The sequence below is a fragment of the Augochlora pura genome, chromosome 1 (genome assembly GCF_028453695.1).
Source record: "Augochlora pura isolate Apur16 chromosome 1, APUR_v2.2.1, whole genome shotgun sequence".
Lineage (NCBI taxonomy): Eukaryota > Metazoa > Arthropoda > Insecta > Hymenoptera > Halictidae > Augochlora > Augochlora pura.
Genome location: NC_135772.1, coordinates 13,985,958 through 14,012,249, shown reverse-complemented (window position 1 = coordinate 14,012,249; position 26,292 = coordinate 13,985,958). Strand labels below are relative to the sequence as shown.

The 26,292-nt window shown below is 35.9% G+C and overlaps 6 protein-coding genes across 13 annotated transcripts; 2 read left to right on the top strand and 4 right to left on the bottom strand.

Annotated features, from left to right (window-relative positions):
* Positions 1-15: 15 nt before the first annotated feature.
* Elm (calcineurin like EF-hand protein 1 elm) lies at positions 16-2,254 on the bottom strand. Its single transcript, XM_078180322.1, has 4 exons — positions 1,583-2,254; positions 1,058-1,321; positions 881-974; positions 16-806 (listed from the first exon to the last, which is right to left on the bottom strand). The coding sequence occupies exons 1-4, from the start codon at positions 1,647-1,649 to the stop codon at positions 662-664; spliced, it is 570 nt and encodes a 189-aa protein (XP_078036448.1). The 5' UTR covers positions 1,650-2,254; the 3' UTR covers positions 16-661.
* Positions 2,224-3,588, top strand: Lin-52 (DREAM core complex component lin-52). 3 transcript variants are annotated; one of them, XM_078180352.1, is made up of 6 exons: positions 2,232-2,330; positions 2,558-2,852; positions 2,919-2,996; positions 3,081-3,173; positions 3,250-3,409; positions 3,484-3,588. In XM_078180352.1, the coding sequence occupies exons 2-5, from the start codon at positions 2,813-2,815 to the stop codon at positions 3,384-3,386; spliced, it is 348 nt and encodes a 115-aa protein (XP_078036478.1). In that variant the 5' UTR covers positions 2,232-2,330; positions 2,558-2,812; the 3' UTR covers positions 3,387-3,409; positions 3,484-3,588. The 3 variants fall into 3 exon arrangements, with proteins under 3 accessions (XP_078036461.1, XP_078036478.1, XP_078036470.1); XM_078180344.1 differs by having other exon boundaries at positions 2,239-2,330; positions 3,075-3,173; XM_078180335.1 differs by having other exon boundaries at positions 2,224-2,330; positions 2,919-3,173.
* LOC144469732 (chymotrypsinogen B) lies at positions 3,365-5,097 on the bottom strand. The gene is made up of 7 exons (XM_078180309.1): positions 4,889-5,097; positions 4,558-4,766; positions 4,377-4,482; positions 4,157-4,317; positions 3,931-4,023; positions 3,684-3,856; positions 3,365-3,566 (listed from the first exon to the last, which is right to left on the bottom strand). Exons 1-7 carry the CDS (start codon positions 5,077-5,079, stop codon positions 3,462-3,464), a joined length of 1,038 nt encoding a protein of 345 aa, XP_078036435.1. The 5' UTR covers positions 5,080-5,097; the 3' UTR covers positions 3,365-3,461.
* Positions 5,066-9,295, bottom strand: LOC144469707 (PI-PLC X domain-containing protein 1). Of its 3 annotated transcripts, XM_078180265.1 has the most exons (8): positions 8,436-9,294; positions 8,198-8,218; positions 8,013-8,093; positions 7,693-7,941; positions 7,039-7,241; positions 6,162-6,369; positions 5,825-6,089; positions 5,066-5,744 (listed from the first exon to the last, which is right to left on the bottom strand). In XM_078180265.1, exons 4-8 carry the CDS (start codon positions 7,928-7,930, stop codon positions 5,498-5,500), a joined length of 1,161 nt encoding a protein of 386 aa, XP_078036391.1. In that variant the 5' UTR covers positions 7,931-7,941; positions 8,013-8,093; positions 8,198-8,218; positions 8,436-9,294; the 3' UTR covers positions 5,066-5,497. The 3 variants fall into 3 exon arrangements, with proteins under 3 accessions (XP_078036391.1, XP_078036374.1, XP_078036382.1); XM_078180248.1 differs by having other exon boundaries at positions 8,013-8,218; positions 8,436-9,295; XM_078180256.1 differs by lacking the exon at positions 8,198-8,218.
* A 104-nt stretch (positions 9,296-9,399) lies between these two features.
* On the bottom strand, positions 9,400-11,722 carry Kin17 (kin17 DNA and RNA binding protein). Of its 3 annotated transcripts, XM_078180289.1 has the most exons (4): positions 11,703-11,722; positions 11,514-11,624; positions 10,964-11,415; positions 9,403-10,867 (listed from the first exon to the last, which is right to left on the bottom strand). In XM_078180289.1, exons 3-4 carry the CDS (start codon positions 11,367-11,369, stop codon positions 10,083-10,085), a joined length of 1,191 nt encoding a protein of 396 aa, XP_078036415.1. In that variant the 5' UTR covers positions 11,370-11,415; positions 11,514-11,624; positions 11,703-11,722; the 3' UTR covers positions 9,403-10,082. The 3 variants fall into 3 exon arrangements, with proteins under 3 accessions (XP_078036424.1, XP_078036415.1, XP_078036406.1); XM_078180280.1 differs by having other exon boundaries at positions 11,514-11,714; XM_078180298.1 differs by lacking the exons at positions 11,514-11,624; positions 11,703-11,722 and having other exon boundaries at positions 9,400-10,867; positions 10,964-11,376.
* Positions 11,723-15,851: 4,129 nt separating this feature from the next.
* LOC144478975 (inactive ubiquitin carboxyl-terminal hydrolase MINDY-4B) lies at positions 15,852-26,058 on the top strand. 2 transcript variants are annotated; one of them, XM_078197403.1, is made up of 10 exons: positions 15,852-16,515; positions 21,144-21,229; positions 21,870-22,087; positions 22,336-22,561; positions 22,901-22,966; positions 23,034-23,104; positions 23,625-23,775; positions 23,853-24,052; positions 24,446-24,598; positions 25,268-26,058. In XM_078197403.1, the coding sequence occupies exons 1-10, from the start codon at positions 16,386-16,388 to the stop codon at positions 25,311-25,313; spliced, it is 1,347 nt and encodes a 448-aa protein (XP_078053529.1). In that variant the 5' UTR covers positions 15,852-16,385; the 3' UTR covers positions 25,314-26,058. The 2 variants fall into 2 exon arrangements, with proteins under 2 accessions (XP_078053529.1, XP_078053535.1); XM_078197409.1 differs by lacking the exon at positions 15,852-16,515 and adding an exon at positions 20,643-21,075.
* Positions 26,059-26,292: the final 234 nt, after the last annotated feature.

The following is a 26,292-nucleotide window of genomic DNA, read 5'->3' as shown; positions in this document are numbered from 1 at the left end:
TTTTGTTTGAACAAAATTTAAGATCATCTCGGACTTTAAGATGAGATATTCAGTTGCAATCTATCGGTAAGAATTTATATATATACATAAATATATATAAATGGAAGAGTAATTAGGCGGTTATAATGGAGATACCGATTAATAATAAAAAAAATTGTAATTCCTCAATGACTATTTTTTCCAAAAGTCGAGTTACGACTTTTGTACAAATAAAGTACATATATAGTATTAATATAAAACATATTTTAAATATCCTGTATTGTGTTTTAAAAAGGTCGCAACTATAGACTAACTTATTTTCCAATGGTATGCTACAAACAATGTAATAAGATATGTAAACAAGCTATGTAACTAGACATTTTCAACTAAATTTCGTCAAAACTTGTAATAATTATGGAATTTATTTATCGTAAATTATAACGATACCCAAGCATGTAAGGATTTTATCAATACAAATTCTACTCGTTTTCATGAGAATGTAAAATATAAATGTCAGTAATTATTACAGATTGTTCAATTGTCTGTCAATGTAAGATAAATAAGGTTCAATGTAAGATAAAAAAAAGCAGCTTTACTTTTCGGTCTTATTAATGAATCAATTTTAATACATTTTTTAAACTCATCAGCAAATTGTGCATAATTGTAAGAAACATAAAATAAATTAGCTAAGGAATCTTATAGACATCTTTTGTTCCACGTCTGTTCGTTCTAATGCCTTACAGAACTCTTTAAATGATATCATTCCATCACCATTCTCATCAGCCTCTAATATAGTTCTCTCTGCAATACTAGTTAACTGTTCCTCACTGAAGTAAAAGTTAAATAATTATTATAATCCTTATTTTATAATAGATATTAGAAAATCAAAGAAAATCCTTACCTAATGTTTGCTCCAACCATCATATGCAAAATAGCTAAAAGCTCATCCTTCGATATTAAATCATCATTATCAAGATCATACATTTTAAATGCAACTAGAAAAACATAAATATCATTTAGTAATAATAAATAACATTACATTATTGTTCTCTTTGATTCAAATCAATATTATACTTACACTTCAGTTTCTGTTGTCTGGAATTCGATCTGTTAGGACTGTTTTTCTTAATGGGCCTAAAGCGAGCAAGGACTTGCATAAACTCCAAGAAATTCACTCTGTCATTCCCACTTTCCTCAAAAAATGCATTTACAATTCTATCACCCAAAGGATTTATTGCCAATTCTGGAATTCTAAGGAAATCTTCACGGCTTAACGTGCCACAATCCCCACGGTCAAGACTCGTGAAGCGACTGTACAGGCGTTCAATCTGATTTGGAGTAACTATAATTTTTACAAAAGCATACTTATATTAATGGCTTAAATAAACAGTATAGTAAAATTATCCTAATAAATTACATGAATTTTTAGATCTCTTTTTGTGAGATATGTCTAAATAATTATAGAGGATAATAACTTCTCGATAACACATGTTTGACTACTTAAAATTTTCCTTGGTTCTAACATATGTACATCTATGATTATAGATTCGAATTTAATAATAATAAATATATCATATATTAAAAAATATGTAATGAAACTTACATCCAGTGGCATCCTGGATTCGTGCTATTTCTTCTTCTCGTAAAAGTAGACTAGATCTATTACCCATATTTCTTTATAGAATAAACAATATCACGATGAACTAATCTCTTTAATCTTTTATTGCGTTACGCTATCCTCCTACACCATATTTATTTGCCCGGGTCAAAGTGCACAAAGCACAAAAACGAGGAATTGACAGGTGACAGATTGATCACAAAAATCAAAATATATACGTATATAATTTCCAGTAAAACTAAAGGAAATAAAACTGCACACGACACGTTTAGGGTTTTAGAGTTTACGGTTCGGTACAGTGCTGCACCAAACAATCAACGACTTAATTAGTGCAACGTTAGCATGTAACATCGATCAAAACTCAAAAACCCATTTGTACGTAGTACGTACGTATACATATACAATTTGTATTTCTATCGCAGACGAAATATAGAAACCAATAGAAACTTCTGTGATTTGAAGTTACTCTGTCGGTAATGATTATGTACACTGTATCGAATCAAGAAAGAAACTACTTTTAGATATTTAACAAACAAAGATAATGTCTACTGCGTCAAAAGTAACGTTCGGATTATGTTGTTTAACTTCGGTTGGTGTAGTGGCTTATGTACACACCAGACAGGAGTACGACAGGTAATTTAAACAATTCCAGATTAAAAGTTAGGTTAGCTAAGTGGTGCTCGTAAGTTGAAAGCCATATTGTTCTTTCATAGTCATGTAACAGGGATGATAGGTAATTAAATATAAAACATTAACTAAACATTAAATTATAAAGTGTAAATCAACTCTAGCGAAAACAAGATTAATCATAAAACTATTTCTACTTATTGAATGATATAAATTATATATAATTAAATTATAATTATCCAAATACATAGTAATTATTTCCATGTTACATGTTGATGCATGCCGCGAAACGTTATTTGTAAATGGCTTCATGTTTTCATATTGTTGTTCCAGAAAACAACTTCATTTAGGTGTAGTACGTGATAACGAACTGCAGGAACGAAGAAGAGTACAAAATTTGTATTATCTCGAACAACAAAACGAATTAACAAAGAGTTATAAGCTTTCAGAAAAACAAGAACCTAAGCTTGAAACTGCGTAATTTGTAAACATAATTTATAACCCTCAATATTAAGTAGTTTGATATTTTCAGTTGTTGACCCGCGTAACTTTTCTTTATTTAATTCAAACTTAAACAGTGCTATTTCCATGAATATAATGACTACAGAAGAACCAGTAGATCAACCAGGTACGTGTAAGTTGCAGGAAAAGAAAGTACGTTGAAGGTTTTAGTAAATCCATTTTAAAATTCTAGATCTAATTTGTGTAGAAGAGAGTCTTATGAGTTTTGAAAATCTGGACAGAGCATCGCCAGATCTGTGGCCCGAGCAAAGTGAGTCCTTGTTACAAACCTTATATCTTCCTCTACGCGGAAGTGACAATGTATCATACATGTTAGCCGTTACTGAAGTTCCAGGTGTTAATGAGTTTGTTGCCCAAAATTCACCACAAACTGAGCCATCATCTTGGGCTGCTAGTCTCACAGCAGATGACATAAATCATCTACATCGTAAGATTTTGCAGCTTATTGCATATGGACTGTGTCTAGGTTATATGTTGCATAAAAAATAAAACTGATGTTTTAGAACTTGGAAATTTGACAATGACTGGCTTAATAGCTGAAGTGAAAAAGTTACACGATATGGCTTATCAGTTAGGACTGGAAGAGGCGAAAGAAATGACACGTGGAAAGTACTTAAATATCTTCAAACACAAATCGTAATCTTGGATTGATAGACATGAAATGTAAGTTGACATTCATGTAATACATATGGTAATTAGTTTTTCATCCATATAATTAACAATTTTCTAAAATCCAGCGTATATATCTTTGAACATTGATGAAGACTGATGGGTAGTTGGCAGTTGAGTCACAATCGGAACCATATGACAGGATGCCTAACTGAAAATTGTGTACAAATAACTGTTATCAATTTGTAAGTCAAGTATAAATATAAATGAATTTATTGTAAATATATCAAAGTTTCCAAAATCAAAGAACATAGCATATAATTCTTACCAAAAAATAAGCATCGCCATATTTATATAAAAGAGGACTTCCACTATACCCAGAGCAAGGCATTTCATCTCCTATTGCACAAAGCTCTACCGAGTATCCTTGTGTATAATAACTTGAACATTCCTGAATTGATGTAATTATCATTTTCAAAGATTGTTGTTGACAAGATTTGACTTAAATGAAATTGAAATACATTATCATCCCGCTTACATACTTGTCAACCCATCATCATTAATTCATTTCTTACTTTTTTGACTGGAAAGTTTTCCCCACCCAACAAGAACAGAATCACCACTTGGATTTATATCTTTGGGAGGTAGACATATTGGCTGTACAGTTTCTAAACAAAATATGTTCTACATCTTTATAAACAAGTAATTATATAGGCTTATAACGTATATTATAAGTAAATATATTATTTACAAATTATATTATAAGTAAGAAAACACCTTAAGTTGGGGTCTATAAATTACCAGTATATTGTATTGGTTCTCGCAACCGTAACATTGCTATGTTATTAGCAAATGTATTCGTTTGATAATTGGGATGTTTTATGATATACGATATATTATATTTCCGAGCGGTACACTCTGGATCAGTTTCGGGATTAAATTCCCCAACAAGTACAAAATTCCTGTTAAAATAATAAGAGAAGTTTTGAATGAAATAGAAAACGGAACATACTGTACATACAATTTATAATCGTCACTCGTTGAAAGTGCACAACTTGCAGTAGTCAATATTGTTCGTTCGTTTAAAATTACCCCACCGCAAGGGTACTTCGTTTCCCCAGTCGTACCTAATGGAAGAATTGCGTAGTATATAATGCAATATTTCTCATAAATGTACAAAATGAATTAACAAACAAGCTTACTGTAAAAGCCAAGCCTCGCAACGAATGGATACGCTCCTAAAGCATTGAAATTATTGCTGACGAAACTTTTTCCACACTCCAAAATGAAATTTGACGATCTAAACAATGTTCCATCTGCTGGAGCGTACGCTGGATTTGCAACACGGCTTTCTAAGTCACAGCAGACTTTTATTTTGACATTGTCATAGCCACAAATCGCTTGACGAAACCTGAATTAATATTAACAAACCAGAAAAAGATTGCTCTTCTGACACTCGAAGATTTTCTATTGCTTTTATCGTAAAGTCAGCATTGAAGAAACTAAGTTTAAAAAACAATATCATTTGCCTACCTGTGTACGTGAAGTAGATTCCGGTTCATTAGAGTGACTATAGCTGGACAATTTTCGATGAAAGTGCATATTTTGTCATTGGGACAATTGATTTCGTTAGTCGCGTACGTATCGCTCAAGAAGTTTTGAAACTGTGCGAAGATGCAGGATACAAAAATCACGAAGAAGATGAACACAGAGGAGGAGAACATTTTTATTCGATCAAAACACTGACTGACAATGCTTAGAACATATTTCGAACTGAGGTCGCCTGGGAATCCTATTTCGTGACTCGCGGTGAATTTCCCTGCACCGGCTACCTTGGTTCAAGGCATTATTCGTTCTTCCGGCGGAAATCTCATTGTCAGACAATAAATAATTTTGCAAAAGCTCACGCTTTGAATCCACTAAACTAGGCGATGCTTCCGTAACTGCATTATTGAAATTGCTTGATTTAATGTACCACTTATAAATTACTATTTAGTAATCATCTACATTTTATTAATCATGATTATAGAGTAGTATATTAATCTGTCAATGTAGCTACAATGTATCGTAAACTTATTCTATTTATACAGATATGAATCAAATGTACATCAATGGATAAAGGTAACTGATTGCAAAGGGTAGCTAATATCGGCAATGTAAATGACGATTTTCATTAGATTTGATGGCGGTCTCTACGATGCCTGTGCTTCTAACAAAGTCCACTGCCACAATATTGGCAGAATATTGCCAAATGGTGCTGTACCAATTAGTAACATTAGCGTTTACTCTATGCGCCATGTCACGAAGGCTTCCAAGTCGGTTGGACAATACATCTACGAAACCTGCCGTCAGTTCCGCCATTGCCGATCTTGGTCTCACCCTGTAAGCACTGAAACAAATAACTACTATGATTTGTATGTTCAATTAACTATTAAAGTGTACCATAGACTAACTGTAAAGCTTATCTACCTGTCGCTGTTTTCGATATTATTTAGATGTCTATATAAATTCCCGATATTTCTGACGTTACCCCATTGATGCCGAACACAAGGCCACATGCTAGCGTGTTCTTGAACAATTTGCGTGTTTTCGTATCCGATTATCAATCTTTTTCCGGAAGACCAGATATCATTCAACGTGGTAGTCCATCCGTAACGGTTTGTCAGGAAATAATCCTGAAATACATCCTCTAGATACGACACTAGCCTACGATGAGTCGCTATATCATTGAACCCTGTCAACGATGAATCAGTTATAAGTAAAAAAACTGACAAATCTATTATATATCGTACGTTTCGGAAATTACCTATTGGGAATTCACGAATATCCATTATCACTATTTCCTCGGTGTTGTTCAAAAACTGTTTCACCTGTTCTACAACTGTTCTCAAGGACACTGATCGGTACAACGGGCCGTGATTAGTCCACCAAACCTCATCCGATAAAACATAATGACCTACCCTGATGTCGAGATATCGGACACCGTAGATTAGTTGACCGAAGATATCTATGTCCTAAGAATACATGATATGGATAATACGAATCCGATAAACAGTTTTCTCCAGCATCTTTAGTTTTAAAGAAGTTTTATTTTGAAAAGAAAGTCAAATTTTTAAAAAGAATTTTCTCTGCTTTAATCATAAGAGCTATACGAATTAATCTTATACGGAATTATTCTGTGAACTCATTCAAAAACAATGATGCATCTTTTATATAAGTTTTTTTTTGTAAAAGATATGTCAAGATCATCTCTTTTTAAGTGTTGAATAACATCGCTATTTTTTACAACGCGAAACTGTGGCGCACGTCAACACGAATTCAACGACCTGCGACACCTTTAATGTGCAAAAAAATAACAATGATCTTTAACACTTCAAAAAATGACCTTCAGAGAAAACAAACATGAATTAAAATATTCTTAGCTTTGAACTAAACAAAGTCGTTCAATGCGCGGGGTAAAATAAACTTTTTGTGTATATACATTATTTAAACATGGCATAAAAAAATATATCATCGAACTTGGAAAAACCATTCGTATTGCTTTTATCTCTAAAAGTTGGTATTTTATTTATTAATAAAATATCAACTGTAACTAAACTATTAACTATTTTTTAATTAAACAAATTACTATTTCAATATCTGAATTTGTTAGATCCAGTAATTTATAGCTCACAGAAAAATACCTGTGTTATCGCCGAGTTCGTGATGAAGTTTCCTTTACCGTTCTCCATGTAGCAGGCGGAGTCGTGCGTTCCCGGAAGAAAAATTTGGCTGATCCTGCGCGCACCCAGGATATCCTGCCTCTCCTTCATCCATGTCGGCTGCGTTTTGAGACAGTCTATATCTTTCAAATCGCCCGCTGCTGTTAGTTTCGCTACGCTATATTCTAGACAAAAATTATTGTTCTAATTTATTTGGAGTATAACTATTCCAAATTGTACGTAGAATATTTTATTCAATTAAACTTGTAGCCCGTTCTGTGACGATATTATTCCCAGCCTCTTAAAAATGGCATAACTTCATTCTACTAACATATCCAGTAGCTAGAAAGGAAATAGAGCAAGTCTTATTTGAAATACCATTTTGGATAATATATAATTTATAAGATAATTACGTGGTTGTATTAAATTACAATATCCTGTATAATTACAAGTAAATTGAAAGCATGAACAATTTATTTCAAGACAAGGATGTAGACGGAGTTGTAGATTTAAAGAGAGTTAGGACTTACAAGTTTTCGGCATCGTCGATTTAAATACGAAAAGTATTTTCGTGTCTTTATTTTCATTTAATATAAACGGATCAAATAACGTCGGATAGATACGGTCATCACCTACTATAACATCTTCGCACGAACGATAGCTGTGAGCTAGGTACAAATTCCGCTCGAATCCCTGTCTTTTCTAAACCACTCGACTCATTGGACGTTACGTTGTAAAGAACGATGGGAAAGACTGGGTGACTGGTGTCTAGAAGTACAATCTTCTCATCTGGTTTAAGATCAACGTTGTTCCAATAGATCTCGATCTCGTTGATATGCGACTTGGAAATTATGGGAGAGATAAGAACACCCATGCGAGACTGCCCTGAGAATAACAAGTCGATAAAACAAGAATTAGCTCTTGTTCTACAACTTAGGAATCGGATGTAAACTTACAATTCGCCGTGGATGAATCGCAGGCTCCCACGGCTAAAGTTTCGCCTATCGTTATCACCGGAGAGATGAGTATCAAGATAGCTAAACAGTAGACCATTGTTTCTTACAATTAAAAATTGCGACCAACAATTGCTTTTATTTCATCTGCGACGACAAAAAACTAATATTTCCTTAGTTTAGCTTACTGAATAAACCTATGATACATCCTGCAAAACAAGGTTGATTGAAGATATTAACCAAGGCCCAATTAACTTGTTCTACTAGTTGCAATGGTAACTCTTGTTGCGTTCAGATTTCAGATACTGATAGCTACTCGGATCACGGACCGCGCGCGGAAGTTAAGTAAACAATAACTCGTAACATGACAAAGCTTCGAAGAATGTGTCACAAGGTAAAATATAGGAAAATACGTATTACTCTTACCGGGACGTTGGGTTCCCTAATATGGATGAATTCACTTGAACAAAGAATTATTGAACTTCTGGTCCAAACTCGCGGTAACCGTAAGCAGATTGAAGAAGAAGGAGATCAAATTGAACAAGCAAATGCAAAAAGAAACAGACGAGACTTCGCGAGTATACCGATTTGACCCTACATGCGACACGCGACACTGTGCAACGTGATTTTGCAATGATTCGTTTACGTTATCCTACAACGAATGCATTGCTCACACTCGCTGACACAGTGGAATTTTTAATTCGCAAAAAGACTGCCTTGAATGTCGATTACCGGATTACTTAAGAAAAAAAGATCGTGGTGTTTCTGCTGTTCGTCTAAGCCCGCAAAAGTATAGAAACGAACGTGAAACTCTCACTATTCCATTCTACGGTTTAGCTGTTGCATAAACACTAGAATTGAGTCTTTCGCGACAGTATTTTTCTCATATCCTCAACCGTAACAGGTATTCATACTGAAGCGAGTGCAAAGTACATGCATCTCGTAGTCACGTGAACACGTTCGATCCCTTTTTTAAATTAGTTTCTCTAGATTTATAGGAGTTTTAACATCTTTTAATTGCACAGACCGTTTTACGCCCATTCTTTGACGTCCTTTTTATTTACATCAATTTTAAAAACAGTGAATAAAAAGAGATTATGATTTTACACGTGGAAATAGTAACACTGGCTTGAACTAAAAAATAAAATAATTGCTTAAACATTGAAGTATCAAAATCATTTTTTCATTTTGAATTACTTTCGCTAAGGAAATGCAAGTTTATTTTGACTGGAAAGGAATTTCTGAGAGTAACATTCGTAGATAATAATTAGAAAAAGAATTATTGTAATACCAAATTAAATTAATGTAATACTGAATTGCAAGAATTAAATATTTCTTTTTTCTAGGTTTAAAAATATATCGAAAAAATTATGAAATTTCTTAAAAAATACGAAATGGTTCTTCTTTTTAATGAAAAGTAGTATTTTTAAGACGTTTTTATATCCGGTCTGTATAATGTGTACACAATTTGAATTAATTGATTTGACCCTCTGGTGGCCGCGCCATGAACTTCGTACGCGCAGTACTGATGTTATGATATTACAACTTATTTTATCAAATGGTTCAAATTTTTTGAATATGATAAAAAATACCGGTATTTTTGGTATTATAATTTCTGTGCATGTGTATAAACGTTTGGAAGATCATCCTCTTCATTGTAAATTTTTCTCACCGCAATCAGTGTGCAGTTACAATCACAAATAATGGTAAGTATCAAATTTATACGAAAAAATTGAATAAATCCGTCTTATAATTTAGTTTAATTCAACCATGTCAATTACGTGTCAACATAGTAAACACTGTATACACATAGCGTTTAAATTCATTTATTTAAAAAATAATGTTATATATAGAAAGAAATAACATTATTGAATCTTTGTGAAAGTATTTCAATATTCGCATAGGAGAAATATAAATCGTTATTATATTCTATGTTGATCTTATTTTATAACATATATGTACAAAAACTCTTAAACAATACAATATTTAGAAGGATAGCATAAATTTATAAAATTTATAAATATATTGTTGAGAAAGGTGTAGTATACAATATGTAAACTACGTCACACACTATCACGCTGTATATTTACAAACTTGTTCGTATGGTAACTTTTTTATAATGGTGCCATCTCTTTTAAGCTGTACATCAATACTGTAATTTTCTATATGAAGTTTGTATACTACTCCTTTCATTCCTTTATATTTTCCCCAAAGAACTAAAACATCTTTTCCAATGGCAGGTATTACTGTCTCTAAATATTCTTGATCTACTTTTATAACATGATTTTCGACGTCCTCTGGAGATTTTAATTTCACTTTTGCAACGAAGTTTTGACTTTCTACTGACTCGATTATACCTTTAGACTTATAGTACTTTTCTCCTAAGCTTTTTGTAACTAGCTTCACTGTTAAGCCTTCTCTTAACCAGCCTTCTTTATTGACTTCGTCCTTATCTAGTTTGGACTTGGATTTCTCTAGTTTTTCAAGCAAAACTGCTTCTTCCTCTTCATCGCTTAATGTTTCCCGTTTTATATTAGAAATATTAAAAGTCGACATTCCACTAGTTGAACCTTTGTCTTTATTTTTATCCTTCTCCTGTTTTATAGGATTAAGAAGTAACTTTGGTTTCGGGTTTAGTTTCATTTCAATAACTAGAGGTGCATCTGCATCAGAACGTGTCAATGGTTCCTTAAAAGTTTCCATTTGTCCACTACCTTCTTGTTGGCCTTTCTCTACTTGTTTCTCTATGAATTCCATCATTCTTTCTTCATCATCTTTGTCCATCTTTTGCTTCTTGGCTTTCTTCTCTTGCGCTGCTAAAGTCTCTGGATCTCTATCAATGTACGTTACATACCAGCCTACAAAAATAATCATAATTGAAATTGAATATTGTCAACATCACAAACCGAATAAAGCAAAATCAGTAAGCAATTTGATCTTGTAAAATAGCATACCTTTTTCTGTCTCATCGACAACACATTGTCCAGTTCGACCAAGCCATTTTACAAATGCTGTCAGAGTAACCCAAATCGTAGCATTCATGTGTATGTGTGCTCTGTCAGAAATATATTCCTGATACACTCGATTAGCTGGTACTCTCCTAGTGCCAAATTGTCTTTTTAACAAATTTAAATAACCTTGGGAGAATTCCCTAGAAAACTGATCCATATATCGATGTGCATTGTCGGCGAACAATAGCAATTGTCTATGATGAGATTCCGACATTGTATGACACTTGAATCCATTTTCGTCCCGGCATTGTTTTTGACACATCTGACAATACCATCTTAACTTCTGCAGCCCTTTAGCTTTAATTTTGTTAGCAATGTATTTTGGTGTTCCCACTTCGTGTTTCCCCATCGTTATAGTTTACAATAATTTGAAGTACCAATCAAATTCTTCATTCCTTCAAATAATTATTAAAGTTTTAATACATTAAATTATACGTATGTAATGAAATATATGCACATTATGGAGATATTTATGTGATTTATGTCTCTGTACCTTTTTCTTACTCCTCCACCAAAAAATTTCTGCCATTTGTTAAACCATAAATGATTAAATTAATATTGACACTGCTTTCATATCTTCTATTTACATTAACAAATCATTTAACTGAAATATATTAATAAACAAACCGTTGTGAGGTTATTCCTGAAACTATGTACAGTAATGGGTTATACATCTGCTCACCTTCGAATCGCAGCTCAATCCACCAGCGAGAGTCAATATACAAAATTTTCTTTGCTCTGATTGGTTGGCGATTTACTGGTGAGACAGTGTCGTCTTCGCAGTAAAAAAGTTTTGTTAGAGCGCCATCAGAGACACGTGGCGCGATATTCGATTTTTAAAGAAGCTTCATACAATAAAATTATTTGACATGGAGTCAGAAATCAGAATTCGTCCTGGCTTGTAATGGCAACGCTATAGCAAATCAGAGATCTTCATGTACTTTTCATTAAGTTTGCCACGTATTGAACTTTTTTATTAATATAAACTAAATCCTCATGTTGCGTATTATTTTATATCGAGTCTTGATATAGGCAAATCTTGTAACAAACATTTTTTCCAATACTAAATTATAGTATATACCCACTTTATAATAAAGTGGGGGCTCTCATATTACTCTTATATCAACCCAAATCTATTCTTGTACTTCTCATTAAATGTTATTAATCTGATTTTCAAATCTCTGCTATGTCTACCAGAAAATCCATAAAACATTAAAAATTTCTAATCTTGCTAAATAGTTCTTAAACGTGAAAGTAACGTTGAATATTTCACGAAGCTAGCAAAGTTGCTGAAACTTTCGAAGCTTTAGAAGGCATTGAAATGTTTCATCCGTCTTCGTTAAATCTATAATTGCCTATTAACATTGCCGTAGGTCATTACTATCACATAATCACAATTATTTACAATTTTAAACGTTATCTAATCTTATGAAACAACCGATATCGTTGCATTAACGGTAGGAATAATTGGTTTCTACGGTTTATCGGAGCCCGCTGCCTACAGACATTAATCGATCCGCCATAACCGAGGAGTTTCTAACATCCTCGCAGAAACGTGTAAATCTGATCGATCATTAAGTAACCAAATACTCGTAGTTGCACGTAATCTCTTGTAACTTTGCTCCTGGTACTATGCCCCGGTACGTCGTCTCCTAAGTCCAATTTCATATTGCTCTCTGGCAATATACCAGACACCTTCTGCAACGCATACTTGCACATGCAACCCGTTCCCGACAGTGCACGCACCTGTATACAGGATACTCCATAAGGTCAATAGCAAACCGCTATCGAGCAATTCACCGAGCTAAGAATAGTGGAACTTTTCACGTTCTGACACGACCAACTCTACACGACGTCTTTTTTTCATTGTGTAAGTATCGCGATCCAATTGAGTCACTCAGTTTAGTGATAGCCAACTGCAATTTCTATAGAAGATATCTGATAACAACCAAACAGATTACGATCATCCACATATGCATATAATAACTTACTTATCATATCTATTGCAATCACTTGACTTTGTTTAACTCCCTGTCTGTATACCTGGTCGTTCTGGATTGTATCTTATCAGTAAAAATAAGGTCGTGGACAAAGTAATAAGAATATACACGAAAGTATAAATAATATGGGTACGTATAGAATTATGAAATGAAATAAATAATTGACCCACGAAAATTATTTTGATAAAATTCTTTTTCGAATGGAAAATCATGCAAACATTATAATACGCTATTAAAGGGGTAGCTTTACTCAGATAATGTATAATATAAACATGTACAATGGTTAATTAATAAACTACCTATTATTCCACAGACAACAAAGTTTTCGTCGTTACGTAGCATTAAGGAAATTATAAAAAGCTTAGAGCCAGTCAACTGTTTCGCCGCTAAAACTTACGAAAATTCGGGTATACTCGTTTCGCCGTATCTTAGATGCGCGCATGGGCATACGGATGCTCGCATATAATTCGGAAGTTCGGATCGTATGCGAAGGCCAAATATGGAGCATCTATTTCGAACAAGCGCGAACTTGAACTTAACCAAACCGACGTAATCTCGATAGCAGCGCATGATAGCCAGGAAATTGGTAGTTAGGTACCGCAAACGATGGGATACGTTTTCTGGCGAAAGTTTGACCACCCGATTAAATTGATTCAATATTAGATATCGTATGCACACGTCGTGTCAGGCGATAAAAGATTTATAAATAGTTTTCGAAAATCGAATGGTGTTCTTATCGGTAAGCCGTTTTACCACGACCTATGGTACTTGACACGAGATATTCATGTTCCTCGATTATCCGTTCGAATCGCAAGAAAATGGCACGGAACGCGTGCAGAGATCGACAGTCACCGATAAAGGCGCGAGGTAGCATAGTCGAGAGACCATCTATTGCAGTACAGGGTGTAACCGTAACCTTCTACATAGCGAGAGGCAGTTGTATTCGATTTCGTCGAGGATTTCGGTGGAGGTGCAACATTGTTACAGACCGTAGCACGGGTTTCGTTTGAGAAAGGAAACGGTGTGTTACGCCGTATGATTCTTTTGATTTTCATGAATTTAACTGTTCATTAAGATCCATTAAATCGAGACTCATGATATAATCAAGATCGGAGTACAATACAATTCTTAAGTGAAACGTCGATTACCCGCGAGTATGATTAACTGGATCTCGTACCAGTTATAACAAGCATTTTCCGCTAAAGACTGTTTTAATTATAAATAACGCAATTTCCCATCCAATCCTTTTCTTTCTTTAATAACTTTAATAAAACCAAGCAACAATCTAATCGCATCGCGATTCTTACACTGGATGATCAAAGCGACAGACCATCTGTCAGGTACAACAGATAAGAATTATAAACACTCATTGTTTAGTTATAATTTTAGTAGAAATATTTTATAGACTACGATATCTTATCTTATCTGTTTTCCTCGATTATATCAGCTTTATCTCGCATATGTTTTAAATAATCACACATCATGCACAGCGCAGTATAAACATGCTAAAAAAAGATTACGAAGAACCTATTTGAGATGTACTTGTTAGCGAAAGAGTTCATTGATAAATTCGACGTACTTTAAAGACTAAACAAATGAAGATACACTAGGATCTTGTTTAACGCTACTTCGGTCAAGATTGATTCGAGATAACCTGGTTTCCTCATAATCTGAAAAAGTTTTAGATCTTTCATTTCTTTCCTTTCTTTTATATTTTAGAATAAACCTAACTTGAAATTAAGGTATAAGCGGTGAAAAATCTTTATCATAAATAATTGTACAAAAGGAAAGGAATTTTTGTCGATCTTTTGCGTCGATCCTAAATTTTTATTAGTGCCCCTACAATATACATAGGTTGTACAAAATTTTATATTATTTTGTAAACTCATTTTCAATTATTTCTTGTATACTCTGTATGGTCGAAGATAAAACAAAAATGCATATCTTGTTAAGATAAGCGAAACATGACTTTAGGAAATATTCATCACAATATTTCCAAATCAAATTCTGTTTTCTCAATTTTTTTATCGTACTACACGTTCCATTATTTTATATTTCATAGTACAGTTATTATTATATTTAGTTCTACAATACTGGCAGTCTAGAATCGGCGGAGAGTTGAACCGAAAAGATACGGTCCAAAAAATTAATGTAAGAATCAGCTTAGGAACCGAGACCAAAATCGATATGGACAGGAAATTTTAGTCTAATGTAATAATTATTTATAATAACACTTCTCCGAAACTGTTCCAGTTAAAACAGACACCGAGTGTATCAAAAATTGTAGAACATAGAGGAAGAAATAGTTGAGAGATTAAAGTCGATATTTAGTGCAATATCTTAAAAAATTACAATCACCGATTTATAATAACTTTTCATCCGATACATCTATGAAATATAACCAAGTGGACAGTACAAAATGGAAAAAGAATGTCATTTGAGAAATTGTTCCCACATATCATTTTAGAACATCGCCATTCGAACTGCTTTTGAGCCGATAAGAACATTTTCAAAATTGAATTATACGGCTTGAACTTTCGGGAATATTTGCGGGTCTAGTGTTTCCAGCACGACCACCGATCCCGTCGATCAGATCGAAAGTTGTTTCGAGCGGCGCGGACGGGCTGGATCACGAATTTCCTGATGCGCTCAGGCCGCTCCAGCCTTCGGCTCCTCGAGTTCACGGCTCGTCGTTATGCATATACCTATTCAGAGCTTTTGGTGGGATGGTAGCTCGTGCGCGGCGCGATGAACCGAGTCGGCCGAAACCTGCCGGAATTATTAACTCCTGTCAGTCTAGGCAGCTCGATGCAGCAACGAGCACTTGACTGCCTCTTCTACTTGTTAATACAGCCGAAAAGAGGCATCGATCTCGCCGCGGATCAAACGTATCGCGTCGAGGTGATCCTTGGTGGCTAATCTGTCTTCGAGAGACCGATCCCGGAAAATCGAAACGGCTGCTCCTCGAAAATGTCAGGCCACGCGGCTGCACGCGGAATGATCTCGCGTGTGGAACCTCTTCGCGGTTCATCCACAAATGAGCGTTGAACTCCAATCTAGCTGGGAAATTAACGATCCTTGGTAATTTCGACTAGCTTGCAATCGATCTTCTCACAGTTTTCCGTTATTCGACGAACTGTATTCGAGTGTTCCTAGAATCTTGAAACGTTTCGTGGCTCGGTGTTTAGAGATGATACGAATGCTATTTCTATGGTAATAGAAATTTGGTAGTCCAGGCTGATCGTGTGTTGGTTCCTTGCGAATTTCGTACGAGAAATCGTCTGTCCGACTATGACGAAGTGTCCTTAGAAGTCTCGAAACGTTTCACGGTTCAGTGTTCAACGTCCGCCGGTTTGAGAATCGACATGGAGGAACCGGAAGAGACCGAGGAGGGTACCAACTCTTCTTCGAGCACGCCGTCAGCGTCCTCAGCAGCGGGCAAGAGACACTGCATGGAAATGCGCGCCGAGAAGCCGGGGTATCTTCGACAGAAAGGTACAGCAATGGAAACAATATGGAGTATCTGTGTTTTGCAACTTTTATTTGACCGTGGTCCGGCAGGCGGGAACCCGTAGAATTAAATGTCTGGTATTGCAAAGAACTGTGTACTGAGTTCCAACATAATTAGTGCCATTAGTCTTTCTTTTATGCAAGCTTTGGTTATATCTTTACAAAACGTGTGTGCTTCTATCATTGACTGCTACGTAGATGCGCCTAATTTTCGTTTGATTAATAATATAGTGGGAGCGCCTAGTTGAAAATTACTCGTTGAACCATTTCTCTATAATTGATTCGGTTGAACCTTCAAGCATCTTCTCCAAATAAAGAAAAGCGTTAGTCATAATCTATAACGTTAGAAACAACGTTTTGATAAAACGCCTATATCTTTCCTGTCGAAAATCTGAATCCTGTGTGCTTTGTTGTCATTTTCTAGTGTAATATATCGGTGTGTTGACTGTGACATCAGCAGCACATGCGTGACAGTTGCTGACCAGGTTGAGAAATTAATATCGACTAGTGGTAGAACCTTGATTATTATTATTACGAAATAAATAATGTTGTAAATATATATATATTGTCTTGGATTTAATTCTATTTGGACAGTAGAGAATTTCAACATCGAAGATTCGTATAATCGAGACATCGTTCGCATAGAAGGAATTTTATTAACACCTATAAGACGCGAAGAGATTAGAGCAGCAATCATCGTAACAAGTTTGAACCTTGTGGGATCTTTGGGCGTCGATATTCAACGCGTTAAAGAGAAGCTAAAATTGGAGCCCCTAACTGCAAGGTAACGAAGGCAATCGCGGTAACGATGGAACGTGATCAAGGTGGCTGGTAACGATTTAGTTGAAAAGATTCGAAGGAGCGAAGAGATTCGAAAGAAGGTGCGAACAACTGAATCAGATCGATGATTCCCGATGAGGAGCCGGCTTCTGCGGGGGTAAATTAAGCCGCGTTATATCGGTGGGTGTAATCGGCGAATGCAGATGCCTGTTCCGACGCGAATTCGTAATTCGATAGACTCGATTGCACGCGAGCACGCGATTCCGCTCGGGGCGTGTGCCAGAGGTAACATGTCTTCCGTTGCGTTCTGCTTTGCCATTGCCGTAGAAAATGAATGACCACGTGTTGTTTGGTCGTAACGCTTGTCTGGAGCAACAACTGTATTCGAACGCTCTAGGTCTTCATCCCTATAGGGTCTGCGACGATACCATTCTAACACAATTTATGGCACAATTTATGATACGATTCTGCAGCGTCACTGGCTTACAAGGCAAATCTTGGTAATTTGAAACGAGTACCAGCAGTATCCCTAAACGTACTTATATTACTAGATAAAATCGTTGGCACGTTATATTATTTATTATACTAACTGGCATAAAAGCGAAGAGAATCTAATTAAACTGGGTACCTCGGTTCATTTGAAGTAACTTCTCTCCTAGCAAAAATGCAATCTGCTGCTTTATCTACGAGTTATTAATGAAAAACACTGACCAATGAGCGACGGGCCCAATCGGCGGAACAGAGCTTCGTCAGTTCGTTGGCACAGTGGTCTTGTGCTAGCAGAACTCGCCTCCCATTGGACAGTGTTTTACGTTGATAACTCGTTCACGATGCCTCGGAGTAAATTTTTGTAAACATTTGTAAACTACGATTTTTGGGACACCCTATATATAAAAATACAAAGCAATTCTAAGTAATGCTACAAAAATTATGATAAAGTATTACAGTTATTTATTATCGGGGTGGAGATCTTTGTGCATTTAGCATTTATAGCACGAGAAAATAGGTGTAACATCCTAGACTATGAATTCTTTTTATGTACATATATTTACCATTAAAGAGAAAAGAGAATCGCTAGAAGATGTCTAACATACGGAAGAACAATTTCAGTTCTAAAACCAGGAACGATCGAAAAGTATGTAATTTTATTGCAAACGAGCGGCTATGAACATCAACTAACAGCCGATTTGGATCATTTTCGCGTCGAATACGTCTCGATTATCAAGATCCAGACAGTTAGACACCGTTGCACGATAACGCGCCATCTCACAAGTCACTCATCGTTCGTCAATTTTTGGCCAGAGATCAAGTCCGTATGCTCAATCATCGGCTATATTCGCCTGATTTGACCCTGTCCAACTCTTCTCTTTTATTCCCAAAATTTCAATTGAAGTTGAAAGGTTTTTGGATTCTAGACGTTACACATTTCTATACCTTATACATTACACATTTTAGATTGAAATAGCGAACTCGTCTCTTCAGATTTCCGCCTGGTATACCATATAGAAAGATGCTAGGGCAAAGTGACTGATGGATTGTTAAAGTGGTCAGAGTATACGAATACATTGTGCAGCCAGTATACATATGTAGCGGCACGATTTAAGCGGCGTTTTTCGCAGCCATTTCCTCTCGCCCTACTGCGAAGCTCGCCGACAGGCACCAAAACAATTTCTCTATCAGAAGGAGCGAAAAAACCGTTCGAGAATGGAACTGGCTTACATTTTTTCGAAGCTCGAGACGTCACGCGACGCCAGACAGTTCTTGCGGAACACGGTATACCATATACGTATGTGCATACACGCATACATATGTGTATATGCATGCATTTATGTATGTATGCATGTATGTATGTACCGACGTATTTATAACTGTAATGTTAAAGCAGCAAATGAAATGGCAGCACGTTAAGTGGGTTTCGGTCGGAACGGCATTTTCAATTTTCCCAACGGTACAGCTTCAAAAATTGCGGAAGTGCAGTCCGCGTTACATGCTCCGGCAAATAGAAAAAACGGCAAGTTAGCTGTCCCACCTCTGTGCACCTCTGATTGACTTTAATGTAAATCCAGGCTTGTCAATTTATTCCGGAGCGCAACGGCGCAATGTTGTTTGGTATCTGTTGCAGATACCAAGTATATTTATTTTACAGTTCAGGTACCTCCATGTAAGCGTAATTTATTTCTTTTTAATACTAGAACCGTGCAACCTGTTTAAATGATTAATTTTAAATAATTATTGAGATTGTAAAGATGCGTTTATGGCGAATTATTAAAGAAATCTGCTTCTATAGATGTATCGTTCCTTTGTTGGAATATTTATATAATTTAGAAGGTGACGATATAATTATTTTAATAAAGTTAGCAGTATACTCTCGTACTGCTAATTTATTTAGAACGCGAGCTTATGCCGACTATTAAGGGGTGTTTAAGTCGACATTGTGTGGCTTCAGCCTGTGCGTATAGTTAATTAGTTGAACGAGTTTTGATATTACTGGATTTTATTATTAATCCGTATTTATCCAACTCTTTAACACACGCCATTTTACTTTACCCCTTGCACTGTAATAACAAGTCAGACTCGTGGTGAAGATTTTATGTAAGCTCTACTAAATACGAATATTATTAATTTCTTCTACATCGAAATAAAAATAAATTCTTCTGTTAATAAAGTATAAAAACGAAGGTAAATAAAGGATACAGGAAACAAAAGTTGTCTCGTCCTATAGGAAAATTATTAAGTACGAATAAGTGCTAATCGTCATAGCATGAAGGGAGCGATAGTTCAAGGGGTTAAATGTGTAAGACCGGGACTATGGATCAATTTTTTAAATTACTTTCACCTAATCGTTTGACTCTATCATGGTAGAAGCTCTCACGCATTCGCAGAAACTGCAACATAGTTTCGAATTTAACAAAATCTAAAACTATTCTTTGTTAATTAAGAGTGCCCGTGACGTACACGGACACGACCGTTAAGGGGTTGACCTGTTCGGTACTCATCGTCGGTGGAAAGTCGTGCCAAGTATTCGATCAGGGATAATTAAGATGGCCGAGTGGCTTGCCGAAGAAGCTGTACGTCGGTCGGATCCGGCGGAATGGCGCGCGTCGAGACAACAGGATTAAATTGCTCGCGTGGTCTGAGACATGTATGGTCGAGACAGACAGACATTATTGGGGCATGTCTATCGTCTACCCTCCCGAGTGTCTTCGGACATACGAATTGACGCGTTTCGTGCGCTTCAACTTTCACGGACTTCTCGAGATATCAGCCCGGATGAGCGTATATAAAGGGACCTGGAATCCAGCACGAATCCCAATTGATATTCGATAGCTTGGTGGGCCGTTTCTGCGAGTGTGCATCCACGCAGTGGTGACAATCGGTCAGATATACCAGTTCTGGGCACATCGGTGGATTCACTTTGCTGGATCAATCCTGCGAACGCTTTCGTTCGATTATCTCGAAATTAGATAAAGCTTCGTTGTCGACGTCATTTTATCCTACGCAATTCGTTCAGTGTACCTTTATTTTTCAAAAGCGAAGCCTCGACGTTCACGAGATTTCGTCATCGACGGACTATGTTAATGTACACTACGATCCCTAATTTCCTAGTCGATTCAATCGATCTTGTAATTTAACATTCTCGTCGGTTTATCATATATGCGTTCAGTGGTTTTGTTTCTTCGAAAGTTGAAGCTTGAAGGATGCTATTATCCACTAGAGCGGCAAGGTGCGCGGCTCTAATGGCGGAGCCGGATGAACTCTATCCAGGTGGATACTGAACTGTGAACGTTCCGACGGTGCTGGTGACTTTAATGCCTCGTGTGTCTCTGTTCCAGAGAAAATCATCTACCCGCGGAACACGAGGGCGCTAGTCAAGACGGCGGTGATCGGCGGGAAACCGATCGAGGAGGAAATCTGCATGGTAATTATGTATATCCTTATTGTACGAAGTATTTGTTATCATTTATTTCAACTAACTTCAGTTTAGCACGTAGGAGTTATTGTTAGGACAAATATCATTTTGGGGAGTTACAGTTATTACCAATTTATTTTCCGCTTTTATTATACCTATATTAATAGAATAAATGCGAAGAGGTTCGATTCATTAATTCATTTTGTTCGAATCGCTTTTCGTCACATATTTAACGTGAATCCAATAGCTTAAATTTTCCAAATAAAAAGTGACTTAAACTTCCAAAGGAATTCAGTTCAATGTTAACACTATCTACCGGTCATTCATAAACATTTCTGTTATCATATGATATTCAAATCTGCTAACATTTTTACATTTTCATAACATTGGCATTAAACAATATTCGTTCTATCTAATTTATTTATGTTATTCTTACTTTATTTATTTTATTAATCGCAAAAGAAATATTTGAAAAATCATATAATAATATTGCGATTAACTGTAGTACAATGTAACTCTTTTATCTCAATAATAGATAATAAATTACTGATTGTCATGGCAATAGATTTACAAACTGCTAATCGGGGGTAAAAGCCGATTTATAGGTTACCGGTCAGTAAAGTGTTCATTATTGAATTTCGTTTAACAGGGATTGAGGGCTGTGGTTTATGGGAGTTCTGCTAGCCCGCCGAAACCAGAATGGGCAAGAACGGGATTAACCTTGCGACCTTATGGGCAAAGCTTGGCATTCGGATTACGTGCCTCGAGGAACACAACGAGGGGACTCGTCACGGCGGTGCAGGCAATCATGCTTAAGCATTTCCTCTTCCGATGCAACAGACAGGACGTCCGCGCCAATCCAGAAAGGTAGACGCCATCTTACACCGTAGCATGTAAAATCATTGTATCGGAACAATCGACAAAACCAGAAAGTATTTGTATAGTATTTAAAAATGACTTTCTGTAAATGAAAAGCAAAATGACATTCGTAGTTAAGTTTCTCTAATTCAATGTTTGGAAAACAGTATGTCATCAAACAATTAGCTCATTGCTTCGTTTGGAGCTGGGCAAAAATTGAATTATTAAACAATTGCGTTAATTGTTTATATCGACAGCTTACTGAAACCTTCCTACGACCGACAAATCGATGTCCTAACATCGTCGATAGCCGAGATCATTTGGCGATGCGCCGGTGGTTTCGTCGCAACCAGCTCCAGTTCATCGGCGAATCAAAATATTACCGGGAACGCAAACGTTCCGAGAGCTATCGTTGTCTTGCCGCAAGAAACAGCCTACTTGCAGCACAGTGTCCAATATTTCCAAGATGGCCTGACGGAAACTGTAAGTGAAAATAACCGAAGGAAAGTTGCATACTCGTTTCAGTGATCATTGGTCTGGGAACAAAATTTTGTCTGGCAAGTTAATCGTAAGCATCAAGTGCACAAATTAATTCGTAATTGCTTCTTCGGAAATTTATTTATCGTTTACGGAGATAATCGACCTCACAGTGTACATGTTTGCTTGGTAAGCAATTCACGAAACTAAAAATTTACGTTTCAAGTAAAATTTCCTTATGTTCCATAAAATAGAATTATTGAACCTATTTGATATTATATAGCGATGATTAGGTTCTGGAATGATCCAGGAGCACGATTAACCCAGTCAATTGTTTATTTTCAGCTCCATTTGTTTGAATTTGAGACTCTCGACGATCTCGAAATATTCATCAAGAGATACTTGTATTTGGTAAGTACTTTACAGTAACAATTAAAGTACTTTATACCGTTCTTAATACATCTTACGTTTGATTTAGTTCCAAGATGAAGGTGGTCCCGGTGCCAAGTTGCTCTTGTACAGTGCCGTTCTTTCTAGAGGACTTTCAAAGTGAGTACTTAAATACTACATGTGCAATTAAGACGATCTTGTCACAGAATTATCGATAACAATGTTATTAACGCAATGAATGTTTATAGAAATCTACTTGAAATCTCTATAATTCTATTCTTCATTGATGTTTTACTCACTGGTAGCCCATAAATTGACTTTAAATCGATTTTTTCTTGTAAATCGATTGTCATAATAACCAGTAATTTGTTACCTATTATTGAGATAAAAGGGTTAAATTCCACTACAGTAAATCCCAATATTATTATATGATTTTTCAAATATTACATACCTTTCGTGATTAATAAAATAAATAAAGTAAGAATAACATAAATAAATGAAATAAAACAAATATTGTTTAATGCCAATGTTATGTAAATATAGAAATGTTAGGAGATTTAATTACCCTATAAAAACAGAAATGTTTATGAATCGGTAAAGTGTTAATCGTTACTAGAAATCTTCATCACAAGTCAGACTCGTCAAAGGTTAAATATTCTATATTTGCTTGATGTTGCAGAGTACGAGCCGACCTGGAAGACCCAAAAGCATCGATATTAAGCGGCTGTCCGGAAGAAGGTCCCATCAGCGTGGTGATTCTGCTATTAACCGGTCGTGCATCGCCTCACCTTCACAATGGGGTGATGCACGTGGGGGATGAAAACACATACGTCAGTTCTTATTTGTCGCTTTAATTGGTCTCTGCATTCCTAACCTTGACCTGTGCTGTACCCGTGAATGTCCATAGGCCGTGCCACAATGGGGCGTTCTGGTGAGAAGCGAAATAGGGTTTCTGGTTCACGAGGGAGACGCGCAGATGAGCAAGCAGCCGGGTTCCAGGCTGAAGACGCCCAGTCTGCCCATCTGGGTCACTCTGTGTCATGGTCACCATGGTGTCCTTTTCAACACGAATCGGGAACTGCTCCGGAATTACCATGCTGAGCGCAGGTAATTATTTCATTGTTAAAAGACGAGTTCGTGTGGAGACACATTTTTGGAATAACATTTGAAATAACATTATCTACTACAGTAGACATTAACGAATACGTTGAAAACTACTAAGCATAGAGGAATTTGATAATCTGATGGAATTTGTATTTTATCATGACGAATTGGTAGAATTTATTTTCTGAAAAATCTCTATTGTAACAAATGGGTCCAAATTCTATAATCAAAATGTATCCAATTCTCCTTAATTGTCCTCTTGCTTGTAAACAAAGAAGGACAATTTGAGAAGAGGAAGGTCGTTGTTATAGATGTTAACAATTGGCAATATATTGTGCGACTTTATTTCAAGTTCACTGAAAATCGTTTTAGTTGAGTGTTTCGTGGTTCTGTCAGGTTCGAGGTTCAGTACTTTACGTGCGGGGGCAGTCATGCTACCCTAACCGTGGACACCAGGTCGAATTCCGAAAATGATTCCGAATACGATGGGCCGAGCAAAGAGTTAATGGACATGGCCGCAACACCTTTGGAAAAACTTATTCGCTCCAAGTAAATATTTTAAATATCCTATTATAGTTCTCACGTATGTTCAAAGTACAACCGGTTAGAATATTTTCTATACTTTCGTTAACCATAAAAAGGAATATATCCAAATGCAAACTTAATACAGGTGCCTATAAACTGGACGTACAATTACGTAAGAGTGCTGTCAGAAGTCAAATAAATCATGAGATTCAACTATAACATTTCATTTTTAAAGAAACTTGAGTAAATTAAACGTTTGAGTAAATTATTATATTTCTAACCACGCTTGAGTAAATTAAACTTTTTTATTTATATTCTTTGAAGCTTGACATATTGAATTTTAATAATAATTTAATTGTTTTATATGTTTAGAAATTGATGACGTGATTATCGACATATTGTCTTTCTATTTATTTTATTATTTAATATAAGTGCAATATAATTGTTATTTGTACAGTTTTTATATTTACTGCAAGTTTTAATCAGCTACCCGAATGACGGTGATCTTTCTCAATTAATTATTATTGATTGTAAAAAAGAATCTGTTATCGAAAGAGATTTGTAAGAATCGACCCTTGTTATCGAAATGTACAGGAAAAGTAACAGTTTGCTAAACAGCGTAATTAACAAAGCACGTTAACCGTATCAGGGACAAAATAGCAAGCCATTGACTACGTCTTTTATCGCTTGCAGATGGCAAGACGCTTGCATACAATGGAACGGAGCTCCCCTAATGTAAACGGCAACACTTTCACCCGTGTCTCTCTGTGACTTCACCGATTTTAACTGTCCACGTGTCTTCGTGTTCTATTGTTCAATCGCCGCAGCTCCGCTAGTGACTTCGTAAAAGTTTCTTTGAAAATGAGGGAATATGTATTTTCGTCGGAACCTCGATCCGGATCAGTGACGGGAGAATCGATACCGTTTGATGAATTCGACAAACACCTCCCGACACGCGATCGCGTGAATCGCAACGCTTTCGAACTGCATGGAACTAACGATTCAACAAATAATTGCACATAGATCATTCTTCGCGCGATAAATAATTGGAGAATTTCATTTCGGCTCGAAGGTCCGCGCGTCTTCGAATTCGTCTCGAATCAAATATTTTCGTCTGATAAAAAATTAATAAATCGAGGGTAAAGAAACCTTAAGAAATATTCCCGCGATATGAAAAAAGCTTGGTTATTCGGACGTGTACTAGTCTTCTTAGAAATATTTCAAAATAATTTTGGCTAGTTAATCATTCGTCGTCGCAGTGATCCGAAACGGTAAAATTCATACTAAAGTTTTACTCTCGAGAATCCGATCGTGACATAAACGAGATAATACCGAAGGATGATCCACCCTCATGAATTGTTTCACCAGTTGATTTAGAATATAATTACAATAAATAACGTAACTTCCGAAACTCAATGGTTAAAAAGTTGTTGTTAACAGGAGTTGAAATATGAATGTAATGAATGTGTAAAAATAAAATGCGAAATGTGTAAAATACAATTTGGATCGTGTAGCTTGAATAACTCGAACAATTTATACTCGAAAATTATTAAATGCAAGGTTGAGTCAATAGATATCACGAACGATACTATCTACAAATATACACAAACCGGAATGATGCTGAGAATCTTGAAATATCTACAAGATTATTAATTATCAGAAGCCACCCGGAAAAATGAACTGAGAAAAGTTAAAATGTCGCTTACATCCCTTCATTT

Bases quoted from the DNA above. Each gene is read 5' to 3' on its own strand.
- Elm (XM_078180322.1), bottom strand. From the start codon at position 1,649: ATGGGTAATAGATCTAGTCTACTTTTACGAGAAGAAGAAATAGCACGA. The intron at 1,322-1,582 runs GTAAGTTTCATT...TAAAAATTATAG, and splicing joins AATCCAGGATGCCACTGGAT to TTACTCCAAATCAGATTGAA. The intron at 807-880 runs GTAAGGATTTTC...CTTTTACTTCAG, and splicing joins ATGGTTGGAGCAAACATTAG to TGAGGAACAGTTAACTAGTA.
- Lin-52 (XM_078180335.1), top strand. From the start codon at position 2,813: ATGAATATAATGACTACAGAAGAACCAGTAGATCAACCAG. The intron at 2,853-2,918 runs GTACGTGTAAGT...TTAAAATTCTAG, and splicing joins AGAACCAGTAGATCAACCAG to ATCTAATTTGTGTAGAAGAG. The intron at 3,174-3,249 runs GTAAGATTTTGC...CTGATGTTTTAG, and splicing joins TGACATAAATCATCTACATC to AACTTGGAAATTTGACAATG.
- LOC144469732 (XM_078180309.1), bottom strand. From the start codon at position 5,079: ATGTTCTCCTCCTCTGTGTTCATCTTCTTCGTGATTTTTGTATCCTGC. The intron at 4,483-4,557 runs GTAAGCTTGTTT...TTCTTCCATTAG, and splicing joins TGCGAGGCTTGGCTTTTACA to GTACGACTGGGGAAACGAAG. The intron at 3,567-3,683 runs GTAAGAATTATA...CACAATTTTCAG, and splicing joins ATGGCGATGCTTATTTTTTG to TTAGGCATCCTGTCATATGG.
- LOC144469707 (XM_078180248.1), bottom strand. From the start codon at position 8,109: ATGGTCTACTGTTTAGCTATCTTGATACTCATCTCTCCGGTGATAACG. The intron at 7,942-8,012 runs GTAAGTTTACAT...TGTTATTCTCAG, and splicing joins CGATTCATCCACGGCGAATT to GGCAGTCTCGCATGGGTGTT. The intron at 7,242-7,692 runs GTAGGTGATGAC...ATTTTTGTCTAG, and splicing joins GTTCGTGCGAAGATGTTATA to AATATAGCGTAGCGAAACTA.
- Kin17 (XM_078180289.1), bottom strand. From the start codon at position 11,369: ATGGGGAAACACGAAGTGGGAACACCAAAATACATTGCTAACAAAATT. The intron at 10,868-10,963 runs GTATGCTATTTT...TTATTTTTGTAG, and splicing joins TGTCGATGAGACAGAAAAAG to GCTGGTATGTAACGTACATT.
- LOC144478975 (XM_078197403.1), top strand. From the start codon at position 16,386: ATGGAGGAACCGGAAGAGACCGAGGAGGGTACCAACTCTTCTTCGAGC. The intron at 22,088-22,335 runs GTAGACGCCATC...TTATATCGACAG, and splicing joins GTCCGCGCCAATCCAGAAAG to CTTACTGAAACCTTCCTACG. The intron at 23,776-23,852 runs GTCAGTTCTTAT...GAATGTCCATAG, and splicing joins TGGGGGATGAAAACACATAC to GCCGTGCCACAATGGGGCGT.